The 26,888-nt window shown below is 46.0% G+C and overlaps 3 protein-coding genes across 8 annotated transcripts in view; 1 reads left to right on the top strand and 2 right to left on the bottom strand.

Annotated features, from left to right (window-relative positions):
- LOC100679976 overlaps positions 1–3,027 on the bottom strand; it is a 118,845-nt gene extending 115,818 nt beyond the window's left edge. For 2 of the 3 annotated variants that reach the window (XM_008203570.3, XM_008203575.4), the window contains exons 1-4: positions 2,844–2,951; positions 2,455–2,562; positions 169–270; positions 4–100 (exon numbers count right to left, since the gene is read on the bottom strand). The gene's annotated coding sequence lies outside the window, so the exon portion shown is untranslated. Of the gene's footprint in view, positions 1–3; positions 101–168; positions 271–2,454; positions 2,563–2,843 lie in introns of all 3 variants that reach the window. The other variant, XM_032600395.1, reaches the window with a different exon arrangement.
- A 541-nt stretch (positions 3,028–3,568) lies between these two features.
- On the top strand, positions 3,569–14,598 carry LOC100122298 (GTPase-activating protein and VPS9 domain-containing protein 1). 2 transcript variants are annotated; one of them, XM_001605852.6, is made up of 16 exons: positions 3,569–4,397; positions 4,485–4,649; positions 4,808–5,470; positions 5,545–5,865; positions 6,003–6,414; positions 6,491–6,669; positions 6,741–6,894; positions 6,966–7,563; positions 7,644–7,726; positions 7,811–8,220; positions 8,298–8,841; positions 8,916–9,145; positions 9,236–9,510; positions 9,590–9,801; positions 9,997–10,382; positions 10,910–14,598. In XM_001605852.6, exons 2-16 carry the CDS (start codon positions 4,518–4,520, stop codon positions 11,039–11,041), a joined length of 4,731 nt encoding a protein of 1,576 aa, XP_001605902.2. In that variant the 5' UTR covers positions 3,569–4,397; positions 4,485–4,517; the 3' UTR covers positions 11,042–14,598. The 2 variants fall into 2 exon arrangements, with proteins under 2 accessions (XP_001605902.2, XP_008201790.1); XM_008203568.4 differs by having other exon boundaries at positions 9,254–9,510.
- Positions 13,487–26,366, bottom strand: LOC100119746 (calmodulin). Of its 3 annotated transcripts, XM_032600398.1 has the most exons (5): positions 23,214–24,710; positions 22,708–23,109; positions 17,135–17,309; positions 16,815–17,057; positions 13,650–16,704 (listed from the first exon to the last, which is right to left on the bottom strand). In XM_032600398.1, the coding sequence occupies exons 2-5, from the start codon at positions 22,708–22,710 to the stop codon at positions 16,676–16,678; spliced, it is 450 nt and encodes a 149-aa protein (XP_032456289.1). In that variant the 5' UTR covers positions 22,711–23,109; positions 23,214–24,710; the 3' UTR covers positions 13,650–16,675. The 3 variants fall into 3 exon arrangements, with proteins under 3 accessions (XP_001606310.1, XP_032456289.1, XP_008201801.1); XM_001606260.6 differs by lacking the exons at positions 22,708–23,109; positions 23,214–24,710 and adding an exon at positions 25,446–26,366 and having other exon boundaries at positions 13,487–16,704; XM_008203579.4 differs by having other exon boundaries at positions 22,708–24,802.
- Positions 26,367–26,888: the final 522 nt, after the last annotated feature.

Genomic DNA, 26,888 nt, shown 5'->3' on the forward strand with positions numbered 1-26,888 from the left:
TACCAAGAGGAAGTGAATCATCTGCTTCAACTTTTGTTAGATAACTCAACGAATCGTTTTCGTCAGATTCGTCTCCCTTTGCTTGATGTACTTGAAAAAACTGAAAATAAGTGTAATTATAATACTAGTTGCAAACAGCTCTGCAAAAGTGCAATCTTTTACAAATACCCGTTCTTCGTATTCGCTAACCGTCTCCATTAGACTATCTGTATCTGGCATATTGAATTATCTCATTTAAATGTGCATCTATAGACCCACTTACAATAATATCTGAAAATACATAAAATAAATTAATATCGCAAGAAAATTACGTATAGAATGTGTTTGGCACCAATTTATAACTAGGACAGCTTAATTAAAATTTCTCGTATTAACAGCCGCAATGGAGGACCCTCCGTACTATTGTATATGAAATTATCACCCGGGGCTGGACTACGAATTTCATAATCATGACTTTACGCTTTTATGCTGTACTTTCCCCGTATTAACAGCTTTTGAGATGAAACGTTTGGATGTTGGTTCTGCACGCGGGCATACAATAAATGAAAGGCGCATTATATCGCAAAAGCGACTTTTAGAGAGTTGAATTTTTGTACTGACGTTATCAAGAGTTTTTTTGGTAATCCATTTCAGGTTTAAATCAAGGTTGGCAAAAAGCTACTTTATCGAGATTGATCAATAGTTTTTAATCGTAAATTGCGTTCATAACCAACTTATTTCTTGGCTTTGTCAGCTTTATTTATCTATGTTAATTCGTAGTTTTTATACGTATGTATACATATATTTTTTAAATGGTGTGCACTTATTCGGCAGATAAAGGGCTATTAGTTGAACAAATGAGAAATAATTAAGCGATCATAATCGTATATACTCGGCAACGATAAGCAGCTAAATTACAAAAAAGCAGGATTAGTGATAAACAACACTCTTGGTTTAATCAGCTCTGGTAAGTATCGTCGGGTAAACAATCAAAATAAAAAATAGCGTCGCCAAGTAATGTGAAAATTAATTTTAGCCAATGCTTTGAGTCATATCCGGCTTCTATAAAAAGTCATTAGTTTTTACAGATAACGATCTGTTAAGAAATAATGAATTCATAAGGAAAACCCCCTTCAATAGCAATTGAACAACATAATTAATGGGATCCATTGATGAAAAGGCGGCCGTGGCACGATTTTTATCGGCACTCGATTTCGATTAGATGGAGCAGGATATAAAAGGCTGTACTACTAGATTCGATCACGCCTAAATTATTTGCATGTTTCGCGGAACAAGGATGACGTGTTTCATTATTAAAAGTACACGTTGTTTATAATGTAATGAATCAAGCAGGCGTCAAAATTCTTTCTTCATCGAGTAAATTTTGAGTTAAAAAATTTGTTGGCTGCAGAAATGAAGGAGCTATCTTCATCTCATTACAATATAATTTAAGCAATAGCCTGTCTGAGCACAAAACCTCTCTGGATATTTTTTGAAAGTCCCGAATGTACCTTGCACTTTTCGTGCCGATAATGTCTACCATACGGGCCTCTGCAACTCTCGGACGGCGAAGATCGCGCGCTCGGCTCGCGCGACGGTTATAAAGCAAGGCCTTCGGGGATAATTGAGATAATAGCCATCCTTTGCCGGATAACCGCGGTGGTATGCAGTTACATGCCTGCTTTCGAGCGGTGCACTCTAAAATTCTACGATTTTGTCGTAAATCGCATTTGCAAGTGAGACAAAAAACTCCTTTCGTATCAAGGACGTGTGAGCCTGTTGCGTTACGAGGATGGAAGAGCGGCTACTGCAATCGAAAATGAGATACGCCGTTGTCCCGAAGCCAACTGAAAAATTAAAATCATTGCTACTTTAAATCAAAGTAAAAGTTTTGATTTTCGTTTTGCAACGACCAAGCTTGATATTCCCTTGACATACGGTTGAATCATACCGCTCGCTTCCCTTCAATAATATAAGTAAGTCCCGAGTATTTTGTAAACAATAAACAGTTTCGATTTTTTTTATACGATAGTTGACCTCGCGCACGACGCCACACTCTCAAAAGCGAGTCACGCGTGATTAACGACCTTTAAAACACAAAATTAAGAGAAAAATAAAGTACGAGAAGAAAATTTGCAAGAAAATAACAATCCTCGCGCTTCTGAAAAACGTTTTAAAGGCACAAGTAAGAGAAGCACGGGAAAACCCCGGCAACGATAAAAAGAGAAGGCTCGCAGAGAAGATATTAGGATGAGATACCTCCGCCGATCAGTGAGTCATCCGCACAGCGAGAGGGGAAGAAAAATAAAGCTGCGACGAGAGAAGTGGTTAATTTCATGCGCGGGACGCACAGCGTGAGCTCTCCTCGCTCTCTCGGAAACTCTTTTATGGACTTCCGCAATCTCGATATCGCCAAGTTCTCCTTCCTTTCGGCAATGACCCACATAAGTAGTGAACCCGTGTGTGTATACATACATGCTTATATGCAGCCGTCTCGTCCGGCGAATCACGTACGTTGCTGATGTTGAGAATTCCGTGCGCGAGATGAACCTGTCGGACACGCGCTTTGCTGCCAGTTTGCTCCTGTTAACAGATTCGTCAAAGTTAGGGATAAAAGTATTAGGTAGGCATTCCCCCGATCGAAGGAATTTTCAATCTACGTATTAGTCGAATTCGATTTTAGGGCAAGAAAGCCCTTTCGTGGGTTTATTTGTTAAGCGAAGAAGAAGAATCACAAGAGAATAAATGTCCTTGTCCTAACGGTATTCGATGCCGCACTTCTTCTCGTGTGTAGCTGGCATAACCTCCCCCCAAACGATCGAGTATACTTCTACTTCCACATAATATAAAATTCAGTTACTTACTCACAAACCAATGGTCGCTCGGCAGTTATCGACTCTTTCGCAGGCAAAAATGCAATTTCTTATGCCATCGACGCGAACCGGTACCAACACGAACGGGAGCCATTCTGCCAACGGTCGAAAAGTCGAACATCTATCTCGAACGCAGCCCGTTGCACGCTCTGCACAAAAGCCGATGTGGCGCCATCTGTTGGACAATGCTACAAGCTCGACCTTGAATTTTCAAAAACCACTTTTTTGAAAAAAATACCTATTTATCAAAAGCATGAGAATTGTGATAAATCGCCAAGCCAATGTTGAACATTGCATTCGTTATTTATAGCGAAACTTAGCAGATAGTCTGAAAGATATGACGCGTAGCTTCCAAACAAAAGAGAAACTACTGCAATCCAGCCGACTTTGAACAATGAAAGTTGAAAACAATGCAATCGCAATCAACAGAATCAAAGTATCCGGCGACAAAGAAACCCGACAAATTGTCAAATAATCCCAACATTCCCGTGTTCAAATGATATATGAGCTACTGTCGCAACCCAACCAGCAATATCTCCGACATGTAATGTAACCCAAACACGTAGCGTCATTAAACACACTGTAAAGTGTATACACAGCAGGTCAGCAATGTTCCCAAATAATTGTAGATAAGGGGAAAGTGTTAAGTGCGAGAGAGAAAAAAGATACGTCAGGCATATCCGGCACTTGGCCTACCTGCCAGTAGTTAGCGCTGGGATCAGTTCGCTTTGTTGCGTGTTCCACAATCTTCCAATTCATCTCCTTTCGGGGGGTGTTGCTGTCGTTTTTCCCCACTTTGCCAGACAGAGACAGAGCTATATACCTTCACTATACGTAGGTACCATGTCTATAGTGTCGTGCAGCAGCAGCAGGCGAGCCGAGGTTTGACATGTTACAGAACAGTGGGTCGCAGAAAAGCCCAGAGACGGCCTTCGCGTAATCCGTCGTGCCTCGCCACGCGCAACTTGCCGTCGACGTCGTCGATCAAGCTTGTTTTCGGGGAGCTCGCGCTATTGCGCAAATCCCGGGAGCATCCTCCCGACCAGCTGAGCAAGTATCTCTGGGAAAACCAGCGCGCAAGACACCCGTGACATAAACAAACACTGTCGGGGAATTCGAGTCCCTGGGATTTCACGCGCGCCAGTAATCATCGCCGTCTCTGCCAGTTTCGGCAACACCTGGTTGCGAACTTTTCTACGATCGTCCTGTTAACTAGATGATCTTGACCCTGGCACAGGAGAGTACCTGAAGAGGAAGTCTGCAACTATGTCATAGTTACCTATTTGCTAGTTAGGCTGACAGTCATGAGCCGAATCCTTGTTCGAGAGCTTTGGACTGCATTGTACTCTGGAAACTATGACTTGGACACCCTCTGCTCATTCGCATCGTTGTAGCTGGCCGGATTACTCTGACTTTCTCAGGAGGATCTTTGAAGGATTCGCTTGACTGGAAGATACTTTTGTTAGATAGAAATATTTTGATCATGGGCAAAGCATAAATACAGTATTTTTAATAAGAGATTTTGAACATCTACAATTAAGAGAGGTGAGTTTGACTTTTTAATCTCTCTTTTGGAGGAGGATTTTAAAAAAATAATCAATGACATACATATATGGCTCTGTTCACTTTCAGATAAATACACACACACACACACACACACACACTATGTCTTCTGTAAACAGTGTTGAGTCCCTAGGGACTCTGCAGTGGGACATGATTGAATTGGCAGGGCATTTGCGGCAGGAACATTTATTCGTCAATTCTGAACAACAAAATTTACAATCCTTGAATGAACGGGTAAGTTTTCATACAGAGAACTGACTAAAAACTGTGATGCTAGTAAATAAGGTTAGAATAGAAAGTCACTCCATGCCTTGTCCTCCTTTCCAATAATCTTTTATTTCCAATTGAAATTCAACCTTATTTGTGTCTATAAAGTAAACTGAATCTTACAGGTACTATGCTTATCATCTGATTTGGCACAGCAAGCATGGATAACAGCTCAACAGAGGGTTAATTTGAATCGCTTGATCGTAGCAAGACCTGACTGTACTCCAGCATCTTGCTGTCAGAGAGCAAATATTTTGGAAAATTCTCGATTCATAGATGCTTTCAAGCAGTTGCGCTACCAGCCATGCATTGCATATGGAGAATTTCTATCCTCTCTGCGTACATCACCAAAACTACTTGCTTCTTGCTTAGCGGAGGGGGATAAAATTGTGCCGGACATGATGCAGAACGTCATTCAGTCTCTGGCAAGTGGGCTCTACGGCAGCTGCTTACTACCAGAAGACAAAATTTTGGTTTTGAAGCTTTTGAGGCATCTCATGCTTCTGCAGATCGTCCCGTCGGAAAATCCGAGGAAACTACTGCATAAAACTTGTGCTTTTTCGATATTTTATTCTGTATTCCATGAAAGCCTTTTCTCTGCTAAGCTGTTTTTAACTGCTGCGTTAAACGGCCCGATAATGCAGTTACTAATGGAGGATGAGATGTTTCTCGACATTGATCCAGACAAAGCACCGATAAGATTTCCTCCTGGTGAGAGACTGAAAAAGTTTGGCAAGGAAGGCACTGTAGAGTATCAAAATAAACTGCAACGGTATAGGCATTGGACGGTATGTACTGATTGCTTTCGAAATTTTTTAATTGTCTACATTATTTGCTAAGTGAAATTCGTTTGCGTCCTCAGGTGAATTCGTTAGTGCGCATCGCTCAAAGGTTCATAGTAAGCATCCGCGAAAACATGCACTGTTTCCCCACGTGCCTCTGCTGGTTGGTGCGCCAGATGGCAGGTCTGCTAAACAAGAGTGGCAACATCGATCCCAAGGAAATCCACGCGATGTGTACCGATCTCGTGTTCACTTACTTCATTTGCCCCGCGATCGTTAACCCCGAGCCTTACGGCATCACGGACGCTCCGATCAGCTACGTGGCCCGTTTCAATCTTATGCAGGTCGGCCAGATACTGCAGATGCTCTCACTCATCAAGTACCAGAGCATCGATCCCAAGGTATTTTGAAGAAGAATCTGTTACTTCAATTACGATCCCTCGAAGTCTAAAAGCTCTTCATCTATAAATAACTTCTCTTTGGCAAGTGCTCTCGACTCGAATCTAAAGCATCTCTTTCTCTTTTACTTTTATTCCAGGTGATCGATCTTTACCGGAGATTCGAGAAGGACTCGGTATCATCCATATTGGATGCGATGCTGGATGGCTCGATGGACGAGCTCGAGGAAGAGCCCAGTATCATCGATGCCAACAAGCTGCAGGGACTGTCGAGGTCCGCTGCCCTCTTTACCGAGGGCGAGCTCAACAATTTGGTTACGTTTTTACAATCGGTCAACAGTGTGGCCGCTGCTGCCAGCGCCAACCAGGATGACGCTGCTGTGGCAAGCAACGGTGTCGTTGCTCCGCCGGTCGCCCCGGCCACAGCTCTTGATCAGAAACAACTCAACGACATGCTGTCGCAACTGCCTTCGAGTGTTCTCAGCGCCAGCAAAACAACGAACAACGCCTCACCCGAAACACCAAACAAGAGAGGAGGTCTTTTGGGAAAAGGTAAGTTGGTTTTCTTTGTGTCTCAATATGGGATTTGCATCCCAGTTCTCTCAACGAATTCGCTCTTTGATAACAGTGAGCCGAGGTCGAGGAACGAGGATTTCTGGAAACAGCTCGGTGTCAGATATGGGAGACGACATGAATGGAGCTTCGGGCGCGGAGGATGACTTGGCTGATAAGACGCCACTTGGAGTTTTGATTATTCCGTTCGGACCAGCTGTTGGGGAGTCCGTTGGATTACTTAGTGAACAAAAGGTATGAATTTTCCATTTATACATTTAGATATTCTCCAAAAAGATTATATTTTTATAACAATTTTTTTTCAGGTTTTGTGTATGCAGAGTAACATTGATAGCGAATCTATGACAATAAACCTTCCTGAAGAACTAACTAATGGACATAGTCGTAACCGAGAAAGTAATGGTGACAGAATTGAAACTCAAGAAAAACGAACCCGCTTCTCCTTATCTCACGACGAAGGTTGGTTTTTGTCAAGGCAGTTATTTTTATTATTGAATAAACAATATTTTAAAGAACGACAATATTTACAGTTCTTTTCGAAGGATCTATTGGAAACACATCCGACAACCTGGAGGCTGTATCCGAGGCAGCATCGAACCATAGCGTGGCTTCTTCTCTGGAACTTGAGACTGAAGATCAAAACGATAATTTGTCGGACATGGTTTCGGCGAATGTGTCCGGAAGAGGAACACCAAACATCTCAGGTAGAGATACCCCATCCTCTCAGATAACCGAAGGAGACGAGGGTCGAGGAGCCGGAGAAAACCGACAGCTTGATTTGACTCCACCGACTATAGCATCAAAGCAAAGTCGCTCGGAGATTGACGATAAATTCTGCAAATTCGAAATTAAAAAACTGATGGAAGGTGATGAAACCATCTCTCTGGTATCGGACACATGGTCGACGGACGTTTTAGCATCGGACAGTGAACTAGTCGAGCAACAGGAGCGATTTCCCTTTCTTCCACCAGCGGAACAGCCACCGCCACCTCCACTAGCTCCGGAACCTGCTCAAGTTAATCTTGATGTCAGCGAAACGGCCTCAGAAGCGTGGAGTACGGATGTGCTGGCGAGCGATTCTGAGAGAATGACGGAAGTTGATACCGACGACACTGCTAGTGTAGCAAGGTATCTTATACATTTATGAGAACAGCGATTTTCTAATGTATATTCAAGGTAAATATTAACGCCAAAAAAACTATTTTTAGATCTGATGATACAGCAAGATCAGAAATTGAAAGTCGCGGTGAGCCAGAAGGCGGGGAAGACACGCCTCCGCCGGTGAATCAATGTAAGAGCCCTTTCTCTATCAAAGACGATTTGAATGTCATGCTTCGAAATGATTATAATTTGTACGTTTTTTTTTTTTTATCAGTATTAGATAACTCGGCTCAATTTTTCCGGCCAATTCGGGATGAGGCCTTAGCCCGCTCGATCGTCACCGTGCCCTCTTCCCCCACGACGCCGCTGTCGCCCTCGTCATCGAATGTCACAGGTCGAGGAGGCACCAGGTCTGATTACAGACGCAGTACGATGGAATACGTTGACAACAACGCCAATAGTATTAATAACTCCGTGTTTGGTAAATCCATGGGCGAGGATCGTCTAATCAGCCTGATCGACAAACTGCAGATCGATGGAGTCAAAAGCGCAGGTGACGGTCAAGAAGCTGGGGCAGCAAATCATATTGGCGCTGCAGCTGTAGCACCTGCACTCTTACTGGCGAATCACATTAATCCGTCCGCATCTTCGAGCCAGAAGCTGCTGAACGGTGATGTGAAAACGGTAAATTATTGAAAATTAAAAACCATTAACTGATTTTGCAAATTTCTGAGCTTATACTTGTTTTTGAATCTGTACAGGGTCTAGGTGAATTAACGAGTAATGGAGATATAGTAGTACGTCTTAGTACAGCGAGTTTGACTTCGAGCAGTAGCTCTGGTTCTGAACCTCGAATTGTCAAGTCTTCTAATGCATCTGCTGATTCGGCCTCTCAACTTTCTATCAACGCCGCTGGAAACATCGGTTGCAACGACGTGACGGATTCAGCTTCTGGCGGTGTCTCTGCTGCTGCAAGCAGTAACAGCCAAAACTGCTCAAAGCCAACAAGCTCGACGGGAGCTATACCGAAGAGTATCAGCTTTGACATGACCGCGGAACGGGGCGATAAGGAAATGCTCGATGACGATCAGAAAGGCAAACGCGGCTTCTTTGGTAAACTTAAAATGTCTTTAAGAAATCGCAGGGGTAAGTCACTGAGGGGACCTGAAGAGCTTCCAAGGTGTTACGAAAGGGGACTGGAGTCTACGGGTAACGACGGGAATAGCCTGACGAGTGGAGATGGTAGACATAGGTTGCGCAGGATCATGTCCGAAGATGCTACGTCTACGTGCAGTGTAAATAGTGGTAAGAACAAAGTAGGTTTATGTGCTAACTATATGCGTAATCAGCAAAACTTTAATGGTTGGCAAAAATTTTAGATACCACAGATGATATTTTAGCAAAATACAGAAGGAAACCGAGTGCCAACAGCGATACAGCCTCAGTGGAAAGTACACAATCGCGAACGAAAGAGGTAGAAGACGAAAGACTTTTCATAGACCCTAATAACGTTGAACTGTCGTTTGCGTTCGCGGACGCCAAGAGAAAACTTCGGATGGTTCTTAGTACTGCTGATCTGCAGCACGTTCCATGGACTAATATCTCTGAGGTAATTTTCAAATCCACTTTTGATTGTTCTTATCTCACCAATCTTGGATTACAAAGTAGATGATAGAACGTCATATGATGTTTAATGTAGATAATATTTTATCGACAGAGAAATTCATGGATGCAAAAGGAAAACGAACTAGTTGCCTTCCTCCAGCTGCAATTGGCTGAGGCTATAAATTTGCAGGATCGGGCGTTGATCGCTCACCTGCACGAAACTTTGCGCTGCGTTAGGCTATTCAACGAGGATGGCTGTAGAAAGCTGTTCAAATCTCTCGGCGACGATTATCAGAAGCGATCACCGTACATCGCTTATTTAATCAGATGTCGACAGGGTTTGCTGTCAACAATAGCACATTTAGATCGGTAAATCACAGTCTTCCTCTATGTCCTTTTTACTTAAATGTAACCAGTAAATACTAACTGGCTTCTTCACGGATTGCAGATTAGGGGAGAGGGTAAAATGTGATCGTGACGCTGTAAATAGTCATTTGGTATCGGTATGCGTCAGAGTATTTTTAGAGAAGCGAGATATGCACCTGCAGAGATTCTGCGAGGAATTCAAAAAGTTGACCGTTGCCGACGAGAAACAGGATCTAGTGGATAACTTTTTAAACAGGTTACACACGGAAATGGAGAACGATCCTATATGGCAAGGTATATATCGCTTCAAATTACATCCGATTTGCGCACAGTAGATTATGTAATTTGACGTATGTCAAGTGCGTGTCAAACGTGTGTCACTATTCACGATTATAATTTTGTTATCGCATAACGTATTCTATTCCAGTCTGAATACGTAATACAATTTTATTTAAAATAATACAAAATAAAATGTATTAATTTTAATAGCGGCTAGCTGCAGCCAGCTGGAGTTGGCGCGGACAGTGGTGGAGCGCACGCTGATGGCAGCTGTTTATCAGAACGCTCTATACCCGAACGGTGATGGCGACATCCATCGCGATCACGTCTTTCACGATCACATAAAGAAGCTGGCGAAGCTCGTGACACCTAACCACAAAGATCTTCGTATTCCTAAAATCTACCATTATGAGTGCCCCTGGCCCTGGGCTCAAGCTGAGCTTGCCGTCATCTCGGCTTACAAAACGCCGCGTGACAAGCTCCAGTGTGTTTTCAGGTGTGCTACCACTATCATGAATCTTCTGTCTATGGCCTCCGAGCGCGGTATACCTGCCGCCGACGATCTCATTCCAGTACTCGTCTATGTTATTATAAAGGTAAGTTTTCTACTTTTCTCTCGATACTATGAGGTCAAAAAAATTTTCGATGTATTCTCAGTGATATCGCATTGGGAGCATTTATTTTCGTCCAATAGTTTTTAGTCAGCAAAATTCTAAAACTAAGCGAACACCTATAAGGATTCGTTCCACCTTCTGCTAAATGGTATTAAAAACCTGGTGTGGTAATACAAGTAATCCGTTCTTTTATGTAATGAAGATGATAATTCGTTCTCACGGCTACTAGCTAGGAAGCGATTTGTATCACTGTCGTTTTTTCTATTCAAGACTCTTTCCATCAGCTCGTTTAAAAAGAAATGACACGTATAGGCGTGGATGATCGATTTCGTGAGTTATACAATGACCGTGAAAAAATGTTGAAAAGCTTTTGAAACGCGTACATCACTTAACAATGAAAATGCAGTAAATCAAACTAAACTGTTAATTTCCAGCTTGTTAATCAGATAACTGATAGCAAATTTTCTCAGTAAGTAGATTTTAACGAATGCATTGTTTCGTTTTTTCAGACCAATCCTCCATCATTGCTCTCGACGATACAATATGTGAATAGTTTCTACGGGAATAGACTGGAAGGCGAGGAACAATATTGGTGGACGCAGTTTTGCTCTGCGGTAGAATTCATCAAAACCATGGATTAATATTTTTTAATATAGTTATAGATTATCGCTAAGATTAATATTATTATTCATTATAATTGCTATTCTGTAAAGAGATCCAAGCGCATACGTTTATGCTACAAAGCAAGGATATAAAGAAAACAAAGAAACTACAACAATACTGAAAAGATGCAAGTCCTATAAAAAAGCTGTTTGAGCTCTATATACTTGATAAATATACTAGAATATGGGTTTTTTAATTTGACAATATTTTATGGAGAAAATTTTTAACTTTGTTTTTTCTCTGAAACGAGCATACTGAAGAAAGATTATATGCTGAGAGTTTCGCGATGAAACATCCAACGACTAATAGGCGGAAATTCACGTGAAGGTGCTGTGAAGTTTTCTATTAAACGTAAAAAAATGAAAAATAAAAACGAATAAGTAACAATAGTGATATATGGAGGCAACAGGGAATGAATTTATGTAATTAAAGTTTAGTCTAACGAGTTAACGCAATTAATTTAATATCAATATAGCTTGCAATAAATAGCTTGCGCAGTATTCCGCACGTTGGCCGTTAAGACAAATTTTTAACAAAATCTCATCTCTACTTGAAACTTCTTTAAAAAAAAATGCAATCTTATTTGATATTTTGTAAATTATTTATCTGCAGATTTTTATTTCTATGTTTATTATATTATAGTGATACTATGAGAATGTTATTATTGTTTCTCTTCTTTGAATAACTCAATAAATTATTGTAATATTTTCAATATCCATTGAAAGTATTCTTATTTACCGACTACATATTCATATTTCAGGAAACTAAAAATAAGACACAATAGAGAGTACTTTTTAAAAGCAGGAATTTCCAACAATCTCTGAACTGGATGTATAATTAGATTCGAGTTGAAACTCCACGGAAGGTGTAATATAACTTTGTGCCAAGTGCTGTCGAATATTTACAAACATTCCCGGCCGCGTTGTTGAGCAAACAGGCTTTCAAATTAAACTTCAATACAAGTACAGTTTTACGATGCTCGAGAAAGATTTAAAATGAAAATAATAAAGTTTTTCCGAAGTGAGGCAAATCACCGAGAATAGAAGCTCGAGAATCGTCGGCCCCGCAATTAGCCTCGAAACGCGCCTGCTAACGAGCAGTAAAAAATAATGATTTCGACAAATCCCAGCTCAAGCTCGCAGTGCATAGCTACAACCTGGAGGTGAATCATGAGCCCTACATACGACACCCTCCACAGCTGAGTCTAGGTCACGTGTGTCTGCGGTGAACAGCAGCGGAGAACAGGGGCGCGGAACGCGAAAGAGTCGTAAATGAAATTAAGCCGGGGGCAGCAAACATTTTCCTTTCATAAAGCCGCCTGTGCTTGCGCGCGCGTCATTGGCGCGAGCTCGAAACTGCATTAACGTTATTGCGTTCACGGACATTCATTTTCCCAAAGTAGCGCGCGCGCGATGTCTACAGCGGGATCGATCGAACAACATCGGGCAGAGTTTTTTTTCTCGTTTATGTGCTCGATTCATTCAAACTTGACTTCTCTGATAAGCCTTGTATGCGTTTTTTGATAAAAAAATAAAAGATCCAATTATGTTGCTCGATTTTCGCACAGAAGCCAGATCCACGGCTATCGGGTATCTCGAACAGCCGGCGCAACTCGAGCCTATCGGAAAAGTCAAGTTTGAGTGAATCATCCCAGCAGCCTTGCGGCTCTATATTATGATGCCCTCCGGCGCAGATTCTTTGATCTCGCGCACCATCAATAATGAGATTTTCCGCGCTCTGGAAACCTCGAATTTCCTCGCTGTTTCAAAGGGCTCTCCTTTTTCGCTCCTCGTCATTATTACTCCGACAAAAGTGCTTGAACTCTTTATCGGCGCGCACAAAAGGGACGCTTTCCCCGGTTATATACGTTCCCTCTTCTTGCAGCGCTGCTGGTTTAGCCTCTTCGTTGTAGGTGGGTATTCATCTTAGTATTACAGAAATGAAAATAAACGCGACCGCCGCTTTCGGTGAATAAAAACCCGTTTTCACACATGGTCATGACAGTGTCTATTTATCATGTATCGTGAAAAAAGTGTCTCGTCGTATACAATGAGGATTGATGGCGTGAAAGAATAATATTGAGGATAGCGATTTGTTTCTTAGCATATGGTATATAATCGTGCGCAGCAGCTGTTTTTGAAAAAATAAAAATCTGAAGAAGCATAGCAAAAATAATCGCATAGCGAAAAAATTCGTATATTTGAAGAGAAATGTTGACATTATGCAGTATAACAAACAACATAACTAAAAGCTCCCGGCGCTACAGATAGAAAAGCCCTTTTATATAAGCAAAGAAGGGCGGCGGCTGCGGAGCAGGTAAAGAGTATAATATCGCTTATACGGGGGTGTGCATATAATGAAAGCGCGGCTCATAAGACAGAGAGAGAGAGAGAGAGAGAGAGAGAGAGAGAGTATAATCTGTGTTTAAAATTTCTGTCGTCTCTTCATGTTTTATTTTTTAATCGATAGAGTGCCATGTGCTTTATTGAAAGATTCATCATTCGCCATACATAATTGTCGATAATCGCCGAAATATATTGATATAGTATATAAAGGAGCGTTCGCCAAGGAAAGAAACAACATATCTTGTGACCTAAAAATGACGATACATTTATTTTGCTTTTCTCTTTTTTTTTCATCAATGATCAATGCAATCTAGGTCACCAGAAATACAAGTACGTTCTTATCACTTTTTATTGTTTTTTTAGCATCATCAACCACCATCATTATCACCATCAGCATATCATCTCATCATCATAATCATCACCACATCTCAACTTTTCACGTTTTTAAATAATAATCGTAATAATAATTAATAATAATAATAATAAGTAATAATAAGTAATAATAATAATAATAATAATAATAAAGGACTATGGAGGAATTCCTGTTCATTTCATTAAATTTAATTATATATAATATATATTACATATATATTATGACTGAACCACCGATACATTTGATGTAGTTTTCTTTTAATCATTCGGTGTTTTGCTTTGCTTGCTCGCATTCATTTAAATGTTCTTTTATTTATTTATTTTTGTTAAGTAAACGACGCGTTTCTCGGCCCCCCACCCGCTTGAAGAGGGAAGCTTTAAATCGCACGCGCAAGTCTTTCAAGATTATAATCCGCCTGCATTCGTAACTGGCATTCCTAGGAAGTGCACAAACCGATTTTAAATTGTTTTGTTATTTTTTGTTAAATCTCTTTCTTACGCTCAGCTCAAGCTCTCGCTGTCTTTCGCTCACACGCACGTTCTTACTCAGCTCTTGCTCTCCCTCACATTTTCACGCTCTCGTTCACGCTCTCTCTCTCTCTCTCTCTCTCTCTTGCCCTCGCACGTTCTTACGCAATCCGCTTCGTGATTTTACGAAAAGTGGTGTCGACGTTATTTATTATTTATCCATTTGTTTGCTCTTTCTTGCTGTTTGTCTTTCTCTGCTCCTCCGACTTTTGCCCAATCTTTCTTTATTCTGCTTTCTTTAGTGCACGCGATCTTTTTTCTTTAATATTCTTATTATTCATTCTCTCTCATCTCGAAGAAAAAACAACGACGCGAAGGAAGCGAACATGCGCGATGATCGCGCATCCCTCTTTGCTTATTTATTTTCTTTATTTAGAATATTCGAGAAAAACCTTCAATATAGGAATGCCGAGGGTTCGATCTAGATATCTTTTTTTCCCGTTAACTTTATATACGAAATTACCGCTATCTAAGTTTCGATCGAAGAAGTGAAAGAAACGATTTTATAACAGATACGTAAAGGCAACCGACAGACAAGATTTGCGAGCCGAGTGCTTTTGCCTTCTTTTTCAGTGTTTTTTTTTCTTTCTTTCTTTATAAGCTCGAACGAGCTCGATGGAACTTTGAGACATGTAAACACTTTTTTAAAAAAAAGTCGAGATCCAGAATGAAAAAGGAAGAGCTTCGACTTTTCGATGTTTTCATGCTTGACTATAATTTATATGCTTGAAAATGCGACGCTTTTGCAGCACAAAAGTTCACATATAAATCGTAGCTCTATCAAACTCCTTCAGGCTTCGCACTGCTGCTCTTCACCTTAGAACTCTGTAATAGTTCGTCGATACGATATTTTATATTTTTTTTACATTTCTCAGCGTGTTTTACTTATATAAATTAAATTACCAGACACTACACACTTTACTTTAGGATATCGTTATGAAATATCGAGCGAATCCGTTTTGCGAAATTTTTTTATTTTAATATCCACTTTTTTAAAAGTTTATTACTCGAGAGACCTTACGTAACCAGCATTACAACATTGTATGTGTATTCGGACAAGTAAATCGGTTGACGAAGGCATTTACAAAAACGGAAAGATTTACTCTAATTGACTGCGAAACCAATGGATGACACAGTAATTGAAAATTTTACGCGTGCGTTTCACGTCAATCTGCAACATTTTCTTATTCTTTCTGTTGAACGGTTAAATTTTATAATATTTTTTTCTCGCAAATACAATACTTATAGATTTCTTAAATTTTCGTTTACAAGCGCAAGGTGAAGAAAAAGAGAAAAGAGGTTTCGGAAAGCTCGATATGTATAGCAATAATAACAGTAATGGGAGGACTTAATCCTAATTTATTTCAATATGCATTATATTTATTTAAAAAATTACACTGCCTTTGAACAAAATTTGATGAATTGTCGCAAATAAGATTTCATCCCCCACTTTCATGTACGCAACTCCCGTGTGTTTCATAGCATTCAATGCGTATTCATCTTATGACTCTTTTTCTTCTCATTCCCTCTTAATATTATATAGCAATGACACCTGGTCAATTTTTTTTTTGTTATTCGACTGGGAAAGCGCATCAAACTTTATTCAAAGAAACGTGAAGGAAAAATCTACTATGCTATATTCACTTTTTTTCTTTAAATTACGATTTCACTTAACGCGCCCGTTCCTTTAGCCTTCCCTTTTTTACATTAAATATGATATTTCGTCAAAAAGGAGAATTCGAGGAAAGAGCGGAGTGGAAATCGGGTGAGTAAAGTCGGAAAGGAAAGCAGAAATGCAAAGTTTTCGTTTTGGTTGTTGTTGTTTAGTTGATGTTGTTGTAGTTGTTGCGTGCCCTCGTGCGATACACATAGACTCGAATTGTTTGTTGCTTTGTAATGATTTTTTTCTTTTACCTTAAAGTTTGTGTTCTATATCGTTCGCAAATAAAAGCATATTGACGACACATTTGTTAACAGGTGTGTGCCCGCGCGCACGCGCACGCACTTGCTAAGAAAAATGGCTGATTGGTAGTTTTATACTTATTACTTTTTTTAATCATTTTTTTTTGTTCTTTTAAATATCTGTTTTGTTATGTTTGCTTTGTTTGCTGGTAGACTCTGAATTAAATAATATTAATTGCCCTTATTACTTATCGTAAACGACGATTAATACATGTCGAACGGGACATTAACATCTCGTGTTCAAGACTCCTTTGCATCCTGATACAAGACTTTTTTTCCACTTTTTTGGTTGAGACGTTTTTCATTTATGGTTTTTTGTTTTTATCGCTTGATTCTTCATGTTTTTTTTCTTTAGTACGTCAACACCACTCTAAGTCGCGAGTTTTCCCAAGCACATTGGTTGATTCACTTTGATGTCATCATTGTGACGAATTCTGCAACAGACGAAGAAGGAGGCTCGCATTAGTCATCATAGTCGGCGCGCTTCGATTAAATTACTCATCTCGCGCGCGCGCGCGCGCAATCGAATGCATAGTGTGCTCACCTTCGTAATTAACCTGACCGTCGCCGTCGATGTCCGCCTCCCGGATCATTTCATCGACCTCCTCGTCGGTGAGCTTCTCGCCGAGGTTTGTCATGACGTGTCGGAGCTCGGCCGCGGAGATGAAACCGTTGCCGTCCTTGTCGAACACCCTGAAGGCCTCCCTGATCTCCTCCTCGCTGTCCGTGTCCTTCATCTTGCGCGCCATCATGGTCAAGAACTCGGGGAAGTCGATCGTGCCGTTACCTGAAAATCGTTGCATCTGCGTGAGTGGCCTGTCGCCGGCGTAATCAATTGAACGGTTACACAACGAGACAACTCACCATCGGCGTCGACCTCGTTGATCATGTCCTGGAGCTCGGCCTCTGTGGGGTTCTGTCCGAGGGAGCGCATGACCGTGCCCAACTCCTTGGTGGTGATGGTGCCGTCGCCGTCCTTGTCGAACAGCGAGAACGCCTCCTTGAACTCGGCGATCTGCTCTTCCGTCAGTTGGTCAGCCTTTCGCAACAAACAGAAAGCACAATTGCCAATCAATCACAATAACGACGCGTGTAAGCTCTCCTCTGCACACGCACGAAATTAATAAACGCGCTCGCATTCGGCTCAATTAGCGCGGCATAATTCGATCTCGCCGTCGTCGCGCTGCGCAGTCGTACACGTGGACGTTTCTATTTGCACGCGGCGTTTAATTGGATAACGACGGAAATCAAACGTCTTTGCGAGACCTGCCTCTCTCTCTCTCTCTCTCTCTCTCCCACTTTTGTATGGCAGCACCGTTGTGTGCACAGCGCGCTGCCGAGCAGTTGTGATTTCGTTAAGACGTCAATTTTTTTTCTTCTCCCGCATCACCGACGGGACTCGTCAATCAGCCGGCTGATTCGATCTAACGACCGGCGGTTTCAAATTCAATAAGGAGAAAACTTTATTTTCGCAACACACACACACAGGCACATTCAAATCAGCCGAATCGCTGCTTTCCAGTTGCGCCATTGTCGTTATACACACACCGCCGAGAAGAGAAGGAGGAGGAGGAGGAGGAGGAAGAAGAAGAAAGTCGTCGCCGCGGCGACCTAGAAAATCTCTCGCCAGACAAGCTGATATCGATCGGTCCAGCCCGAGCCAAAGAAACATCCACACACGCGCGCGGGGGCGTATAGGAGGCCGCTGCTGCACTCAAAGGACGCAGACGCCTTTTGCCACATTAGTGCGCTTTCTGCACGCTCATCCCGCATTATTTCTCTTCCTCCTGCGGCTTCTTTATGCGCGCGCGTGCGCCTCGAGAGATGTCCGTGACGACGCTGGCGTATGTTTATCGCGCATACAACATTTCTGACGTAACCGGCGCTGGTTTTGTTATTTCTTTTCGGCCGCTGCCTCATCGCCTCTGCATCGGACGTCATCGAAGAAGAAAAAGAAGAAGAAGAACAAGAGCCGCATCTACGCACGAGAGCGTCGTGGAGAAAAAAAAGTCCGCACTGCGGCAAATTTTCCCGCGCGCACACCTGAATCGCTCCGGCCCTGAGCTTTCACTCGCGGCGATAAACGCTTTTGCATCGGTCGCGCGCATGTACGAGGCTTCCGGATTGATCGGCGAGGGAGCGGCGCCGCGGCTACTTTTTGTAGCGGATTATTTTTGGTTTTTCTCTGGGCTCTGTGATTTTTGGCACGGCTTTTCGGCGTAACGGAATGCGCCCCCTCCGCCCGAACGTTCTGCTACGGCACCCGCATTATACGCGGAATTTTTGCAGCGGCGGCGTTTTATCGTCGCGCGCCGGCGGGAAGAAAAAATTACGCGCGCCGGCGGAAACGGCGCGCACGATAATTGCGCGCGCGCGCGCGGGGAAAACGCTATTTCTGGCGGTTATCTCTCTCTCTCTCTCGCTGTGCGCGCACGTATTTCGCTCCTCGATTCTCTCTTTCTTACGTATTATCCTGTCGCGGCGGACAATAAACGTTTTTGCGAGCGACGAAAGAAACACGAGAGAAAACGCGCTTTATCGGCGAGGCCGCGATTTTTCGAGCGTTTTTGCCAGCGCGCTCTGACATAATTTCAAGGCGAAAAAGCACGCCGCTATCAATGAACCCGGCCGATAAGTAGCGCCGCGCATCGCTCGTTTCCTTTTAGTTTTGCGAGGCCAGCGTCGCGAAAAAAAGCCGAGAGTCGTTTTCTCCTCGCCTTCCTTCGGAAGGACGAATCGAAGCGCGAGAAAAAAAATTAAACATTAATTATAGCGCGCACGCGATCGCGTCCTTACGCTCGGCCATTGTTATTGCGATTATCGTAGCAGAGAAAGCGAGAGTATTAAGATCGGATTCGAGAGAGAGCCGCGAGTTTAAACGCAGTTAACCCTTTAACCTATGACGCGAAGCTTATCTCGATTCACCCCGACGCGCCAACGCGCATGCACTACTCGCCGTCGCGGCCGGGATCGATGCAGATGCACGTATAATGCACCGAGCGCGAACCTCGCCTTTTTCGTCCGAGCCTGCACCGAACAGCGGCTTGTTGTCGTCGAATCGAAAGAGATGATTATGACCGCGGCATCAGCTGATCGATCGACTTGGTACGCGAGCGCTGTAATCGAGTTTTACGGAAGACGCGTGGGAGTAGTAGATTGCGACAACAGAGCAGTGGGAGGATGCATTATCGATTGAATTTTCCGAGCGACGGGAGTTTGTCGACGGCGTAACTTTGTGTAACAGCCTCGAATTCGCGAACTAGCCCCACTCTCTCAGCGGGCGTCGTCGTCGATGATACAGTTTGCCGGAAAAATCAAACTCCGCGCACGCGTCTATGTTGTTGACGAACTCTATTATTGACTCGTCGAGCAGATAAGTCGAACTTTTACTCCGCTCTTGGATAAGTGGATTTCGCCTACTGCGTTCGCGATTATACATCTCCCGAAGCGATGACGCGATTTTCAGCCGCGTCACGCAAGTCAACGAAAAAAGAAGGAACTACGCGTGTATCGACATAACATACGCTCTCTTTCGTGTTAGTCCATGAAAACGTCATTTTTCTCCCCCACACGCAGAGCCCCGCGTATCAATTCCACCTCGAATTTTCTCCCTCTTCTCTCCAGCACACGTGTCGGAGGGAATGAGAGAAATGAGAAAGAAAGAAGTAGCGCCGCTGCGGAAATGGAATGCGGATTTTGAGGAAATAATATTAGCTCGACGTTTGATTGCCGAAGATCGAGCGCTTTTCTTCCTTGATTAATGTGTCGGCGAGAGAGAGAGAGAGAGAAAGCGCTTTTGGCCATCTGTTCCTCCTCGTTTTTATCAAGTGTTGAGAATTTCACGCGCGCGTCAACGTAATCGACGCGGATTTTATTGGCTTCGATAAGACGATCCGGGAGAAAAGTAGCGTGTAATATGATAAAGTGCGTTTTATCGGAGAGAAAGCGAGGAAGAAAAAATCTGCCAGCATCACGGAAAAATTCTACGACGCCGAGAGAAGGGGCCAAACGGACATCGGAGGGGACAAGAGAGAGAGAGAGAGAGAGAGAGAGGCGGGAGATTAATCTTGGCTAGCCGACCCCGACGAGTCCATCATCAGCGAGAGTTGCTCTTGTTCGCGGCCGGCCCCCTTCCCAAATTTTCAGACAAAAAACGCAGAGATGAAAGAGAAATAATGTTCTCCCCACACCCCTCTTGGGAAGGGACGAACTTTCGACGTGGTTTCCCTTACGCGCGCAGGCTCCACCTTATTATAAGCTACTTTTCGAAGGATTATTCGACGAGCTTTTTAAATATATAACGCACACAACAATGGCCGCATTAAGCAGGTTTCCTCGTCGAAGAGAAATCGCTGCGCGCAGAATCGATGCGTCGTGGAGAGCGTAGTGGAAGCGCAGATTTGGCGAGAGTAAATTTAGAGAGTTAATATTCAGCTCATTGCGAGAAAGCCGCGGGCGCGTCGAGCAAATGTTTGCGCTCGGTTCGCGCGTCGAGAATTTCAAAGCTTTGTTGTAGCAGTCGCGCTGAGTTTTCCGTCGAACGAGAGAAAATTTTTCTGAAATCCGAGCCTCGGGACGATAAATTCGTCCCGGAGAGAGGGAATCGATTCTCCGCGAGAAATGCCTCTGCTCTCTCCCGCTATCTCTCTCTCTCTCTCTTGTTAAATTGAATTTTATCGCTTCCGACAAGGGCCATCTTCTCGGATTGAAATTTTTCGAGATTGATTAACGCCGAGATTGATACTGATATAGATGTAGGCGGCTCAAGTCCCGCGATGTTTACGCAGTCTCGAGACGAAGAGCAGCGGCACAGCAGCGCCGGCGGCGGAGGCGGCGCTACGAAGAAAAAAGCCCATTCTTAAAACAAGAGATGAGCTAATCTTTGCTTGCAGAGAAAATACGACATCAAAGCCGCGCGATCGCGATGTATCTCTCCGCGGCTCTGAATTCGAGGCACACTTGTAACACTTTTACACGCCGGGCGAAAGAAAAAACGAGAGAGAGAGAGAGAGAGAGAGAGAGCTGGAGATAACGGAAAAACGCACAGGAAAACTCGCGCGAGCTAGTGACTCAGCGGACGGCACGCCCGTATGAATAAACTTTATTTTTAGTGGTATCGCGTATACGAAAATTCGATAGCCTCCTCCGCTTATCGCGATAATATAACCGCGCGGCATTTAATCTCGCGGGCCGTGCGCGAGATTACATCGCGAGTATCAATCATCGTGACGTTAGTCATGCCTATTTACCGCGCGAAGCAGCAGCAGCAGCAGCAGCCGGCGTTCCGCGATTTGTAAATAAAGGACATCAGCGACTAATTTTACGCCGCGTCAATAACGCGCGCGTCGATCCCATTGTTTACGCGAGCGCGAAAGAAAAGGCGAAAGAAAAAAAAGCGAAAAAGAGCCGAGTGTCGCAGAAAGGCGAGAGAAGCGGCCACGTAAGGAAAACTCGCTGGCTGGTGCGCGCAGTGAGAGCAACGGGGGAAAACGCAGCGACAGCGAAAAATCAATACGTATACGGACGAGGAGGAGGAGGAGGAGGAGGAGTGAGCGAGACAGTGCGCTAGCGGCAGCCTCGGGATTTTCGGTGCCAGCAGTGCCACCCCCCCCCCCCCCTCGCGATACACACGCGCGAGTTATGTACACACATAGAGGCACGCAAAAGAAAAGCTCTTTCCCTGCTGGCCGTCTGTCAAAAGCCACGCACGCGAGCGTACGGCTGCTCTGAATTATACACCGACACACGGGCGGAAGAAAGAAAAAAGGGGGAGAAAGGATGGATGGACTCCCGGCGGAGACGTCGACGTCGGGGTTGCGCACTCTGACCGAAAATCGAAGGGGCGCCGTCGGCAGAGGAGGGGGAGTTATAGTCGAGCTTAGCCAGGGCTCTGCCGGTAGGGGAAGGGGCTGCTGCCGAAGGAAGTCGGCCGCCGCAGAGGGGGTGGAAAATCCGGACGCGACGAGGGAGGAAGCGCCGAAACTGGGTCAGAGCGGCGTCGGGGCGCGCGCGCGAGCTCTCTCTTTTATTTTTCGAACTGGCTTCTCGGTTCTTCTTCGCGCAAGAATCGTACGTGCAAGGTGTATTTATCGATTTCTCGCGTGCGCGCTTTTCCGAAAGCAACTGTGGAAAATTCTCGCAGCATCAGCAAAAAGCTCGAGCGCGTTCCGCTGGCAGAGCAGCAGACCGATATGACACACTTCTCAGCGCCACATAGGCAGCGTTGTTATATCGATCGCGCGAGGCTGTCGCCACTGCCGATGCGCCGTGCCGCCGCTGCTGCTCGGGCCGATAAAAGAAAAAGTAAATAAACACGCTGCTGCTCGGCGACAACATACTCGCTCTCACTCGCTGCATCACACACACACACACGCACACACACGCACAAGATGAATATGATATAGTTGGGAGACGAGGCGACAAGTAGTCGTTTTTACCATGGCGTCGGTGTTGGTCGGTCGGTGTTTTTTAATGAAAAAAGCTCCCGCTGCGTGCCTCGCTGTAGTGGGTGTAGGTACTGCGACGCTGCCGCGCGCGTGAGAGAGAGAGAGAGAGAGAGAGAGAGAAAACGCCCCTTTCGCGCTCGCGCGTACACACACACAGAGCACCACTATCGCGCTGCGCTGTTGCTGCTGCTCAATCAATCCCTACGGCAGCACCACTGACTGACTGACTGACTTGCTTGCTTCCGTTACGCGTGATTCGAGAGACCCTTACTCCCTCGCGCACACGCACTGGTCGCGCACTTTCTCTCTCTCTCTCACTCCAGCCCCCGCGTACAGAGAGAGATAGTCAATCGTGGCCCACACACGCTCTTATCGGCCTCGCTCTGGCTATAACTGAGAGAGAAGATGCGTCCGCTGATATAGCAGGGTAGTTCGCCGCTGCGCCAGCAGGAGTCCTGCAGCCCTCTCGCGCGCACGCTCCACGGAGAGAGACGTACCCGTCGCAGGTGTGTTCGCCGCTGCAGCGAGAGCGGCTGATGAGATTTTCGACTATACAGACGTCGACTCGCCGGCTCTCTCTCTCTCTCTCTCTCTCGTACCTGCTGATGTCAGCCTCGCCTTGGACGTTTCCACCCCGAGTCGGAGCGAGAGACAGAGAGATCCCCACCCCTCGCGCCTCGACTAGCGACCTCATCCCCTCTCGCGCTATCCTCGTTAACGATTAACGTTTTCCCCGCGAGGCTAGGCCTGGAAAATTGGAATTCCACTCTCTCTCTCTCTCTCTCTCTCTCTTTCTCCCCATCTCCCTAGCCTCGTTTCCACGTCCACCCTCTGTTCGCGGCGAGGGTGCGAAGCTTTTTTTCACGAGGCTTGAATGAAGTCGCCGCCTGTAATTGGCAAACACCGACGACTGCTCCGATTTAACGATCGACGCTATCTACTGCTGCTGCTGCTGCTGCTGCTGCTGTTGTTGATGTTATTGTTTAGCGCGTGTGTGCCCAGGGAGGTAAATAGAGAGACGGACAGCGAGATCCGGTTTTAATTGAACGAGCTGGGGCTCTGTACGTTTCGCGCTGCCAGCGCTCGCAATTATCGCGAGGAGGATAACGAGCGAGTTCCCCGACTTTTTCAATCGCGGCCGCGATTAATGCTTCCGCGCGCGCGTTACACAATTCCGGCAATAATTTACATTCCATAAAATTCGTTGCATGCATCACATCATCGCTCGCTCGCTCTCGTGCCGTCCTCCTGCGTGGCAGCAGCGCCATCTAGCGGGCCGAGAGCGCTTCGAATTCCTGCGGATCGCATTCAGCGAAAATTTTTCGCGACACGCATTCCGAGTCGTCCTCCGCGAACGCGTTCGTCATAAATATTGCAAGGGAAACATTGTCGTGCTCGAAATTGTCAATTCAAATTTCCCGCCAGGGAGAGAGAGAGAGAGAGAGAGAGAGAGAGAGAGAGAGAGAGAGAGCGAGAGCAGTGGCCAGAATAAGCTGCCATATCGCGCGTGGCTAGCCTATTAGTCACTCGTTACAATTAGTGATGTTGTGTGTTCGCGCAGAGTCGGAGAGGCGCACACCTCGCTCGTGTACACGGAAAAGAGAGTCGTGTTTTTACACTTGGCGCCAGCCAGTGACGGACAACACGGGCTTTGCGAAACGCGGCACCTACTCGCTCTTTCTCTCTCTAGATATAATGCGCAAAAATAGCCGGCTGAATCGATTTTAGATGGACACTCATCGGAGTTGTCTCGAAAAACTAGACGAGCCATCAGCGGAGGAAAAGAACCGCAGGAAGCGGCCTTATTTTCATTCAGCGGAAGGAGGAACCAGCAGCGCACACAGAGTCGCGAGTAAGTAATAAGTATAGGTACAGCGAGAGAGCTAGAGAGAGGCTAAAGGCGCCGCGATCCTACGCAGCGGCGAACCCGAGAAAGCTCGAGTCGACGTGCGCACACATGTGCCCGTCCGTGTGCGCGAAAGAGAGCGAGCTGAATCGGAACTGGGCGAGCGAGCGAGCGAGCGAGAGAGAGAGAGAGGGAGAGAAGAGGCGAAGGATATAACGGCGATAAAGACGGTTATAGAAGCGGCCCCCGAGGCACGCGAGAACGACTTTTGCTCTCGCGGTCTTGCCCTGCCGACTTGAGGGCTTCACTCAATAGGACAGCAGGGCCGTAGGTATACGCGCTCGCGGGCTCCTTTTTTGGAAGCATTTAGGGCCGCCCGAAGTGTGTACCCCGAAATTAGCCGCTGGCGCTGCCGCTACCTATACAACCCCGCCGGAGTTTTCGAACTTCACCTCCGAAGCCGTATGGGTACGCGGACCCAGCGATGTAACGGACGCTCGCGTCGGACTTTTCGCGAATCGAGCACGTGTGAATCCGCACCGCGGAGGCTGCGGCTCTGAAACCGGCGAGTCGGCCGTCGTCTTTGGCGTATTATTATCCGTCTCGCTCTCACTCGTGTCCGATCGATCTGTGCTCTTCGACGGCGCGCGCGGACGAGGCTAAAATTTGCCGATACACATCCCGAGCTCCGATGGCGGGACGGGAGAAAGTCCACCATACGCGAGAACGTCCGGAGACGACGACACGAGCCAACGGTGAAAGAGAGAAAAGTGACGAACGTCGCGATGCTCGTTTGGGCGAGAGCGGAATCCGCGCCGTGGAGCGTACAAGGCGGCGCGGACGATATTTGTCTCGGCTTCGCGTGCGCTGCAGCTATACTCACCATTTTTCACTGTGTGTTGCTGTTGCTGCTATTGCTTCGCTGGCGAAGAGACGACGAACAGTAGTGTCGCTGCTGTTTGCCGGAACTCTCTTTCTCTTTCTCTCTCGCTTCTCTACTTCTGCCTCTCCGTGCGAGCCTGTGTCCGTGTGAGAGAGCAACTGTGTGTGTGTGTTGCGGTTCACTGGCGCGCAGAGCTCTTGGACGCTAGCGCAGGATCAACCTAGCACTGTATCTGCGAGACGAGCGAGTCTGTCTGTCTATCTCTCTCACTCGGTGAGATACGACGACGGACGACTATAATCGACGAGACGGCAGAGAGAGCGGCACTCGACGAGAAAACTACGGCGGCGAGCGAACGACTGCTGCTGCTGCGGCTGAGAGCGGCGACGTTGGCGCGAGCGAGGAGAGACGACTGGGGAGGGGGGGGGCAGAGCGCTCGCGCGCGCGCACTCGCAGATAGACAGAGACGGACGGCGGCGGAGCGCCGCGCGAGCGAGCGAGCTGGAGAGGTTATTAGCGGCACACACGACGACCGTTCCCCTGATGGTGTGCCGCTGTCGCAGTCGCTGTACCACCTATGCGAGGGAAAGAGAGAGAGAGAGAGAGCCAGCCAGAATTCCTCGAAGAAGTCGAGGATGAGACACACGCGAGTCTCGGCGCGCTACCTAGGAGGCAGCAGCGTCGGCTCGCTCGATTTTGTTTTGGGATGAGAGAGAGACGCGCAATTATCGTGCGGACGTATGGATGGAGGCAAAAAAATTTCAGCGCAGTGCGTATATTCGCTAGCGGTGTTACTAGCCGAGGCTCGGCATGCGCGCATTCCGCCAAGATAGAGAGCGGAGAGTATTATGCGCGCTCGAGCGGGTGGGGGGAAGCCGCGTGCGATATCGCATCGTGTGTCCGTGCGAGCCGCTGCGCCGATGGCTAGCCGGCTGTAAGCAGGGAAAAACGAAAAGCGTCGTCGCAGCGCGGATATAAGGTGTATATATACATAGACAGCCAACACAGCTGCGAGAAGGAGACGAAGTCGCACCGGCACACTCGCTCTCTCGCGCAGTCCGTCGGGGCGCGGTCCTTGTTCACCGCGCGAGCTCGCGCATGTGTGAGCGCGCTCTCTATACACGTATACGTGTGCGGAGCGAGCGAGCGAGCGAGAGAGAGAGAGAGAGAGCGGCCCGGCGAAGCGGCAGCAGCAGCAGCAGCAGCAGCGGCGGCGGCGGCGGACTCGTGATTGGTCGGCGCGCACCTGCAATGCGTCAGGCAGCCGCGGCGGCGGACTTGATGCTGCGCTGCTGCCGCGGCTGGCTATACTCTCTGCGGCTCGCGCGCGCGCGCAGCCCGGCCACCGCCGCCGCAGTAGAGAGGCGCGCGCACCGGGTCACACGGCACCGACCGTCGGATCTCCTCTTTATACATATAGCTATACGCGCGCGCGCGCGCACA

The sequence above is a fragment of the Nasonia vitripennis genome, chromosome 5 (genome assembly GCF_009193385.2).
Source record: "Nasonia vitripennis strain AsymCx chromosome 5, Nvit_psr_1.1, whole genome shotgun sequence".
Taxonomy (NCBI): domain Eukaryota; kingdom Metazoa; phylum Arthropoda; class Insecta; order Hymenoptera; family Pteromalidae; genus Nasonia; species Nasonia vitripennis.

What these genes read in the sequence shown, in the direction of transcription:
- LOC100119746 (XM_001606260.6), bottom strand. An exon ending in CAACGAGGTCGACGCCGATG is followed by an intron (nt 17,058 to 17,134) that starts GTGAGTTGTCTC and finishes AACGATTTTCAG; the next exon opens with GTAACGGCACGATCGACTTC. An exon ending in CGGTCAGGTTAATTACGAAG is followed by an intron (nt 16,705 to 16,814) that starts GTGAGCACACTA and finishes CGTCTGTTGCAG; the next exon opens with AATTCGTCACAATGATGACA.
- LOC100122298 (XM_001605852.6), top strand. Translation starts at nt 4,518, where the DNA reads ATGTCTTCTGTAAACAGTGTTGAGTCCCTAGGGACTCTGCAGTGGGAC. An exon ending in CTCCTTATCTCACGACGAAG is followed by an intron (nt 6,895 to 6,965) that starts GTTGGTTTTTGT and finishes CAATATTTACAG; the next exon opens with TTCTTTTCGAAGGATCTATT. An exon ending in ACAATAGCACATTTAGATCG is followed by an intron (nt 9,511 to 9,589) that starts GTAAATCACAGT and finishes CACGGATTGCAG; the next exon opens with ATTAGGGGAGAGGGTAAAAT.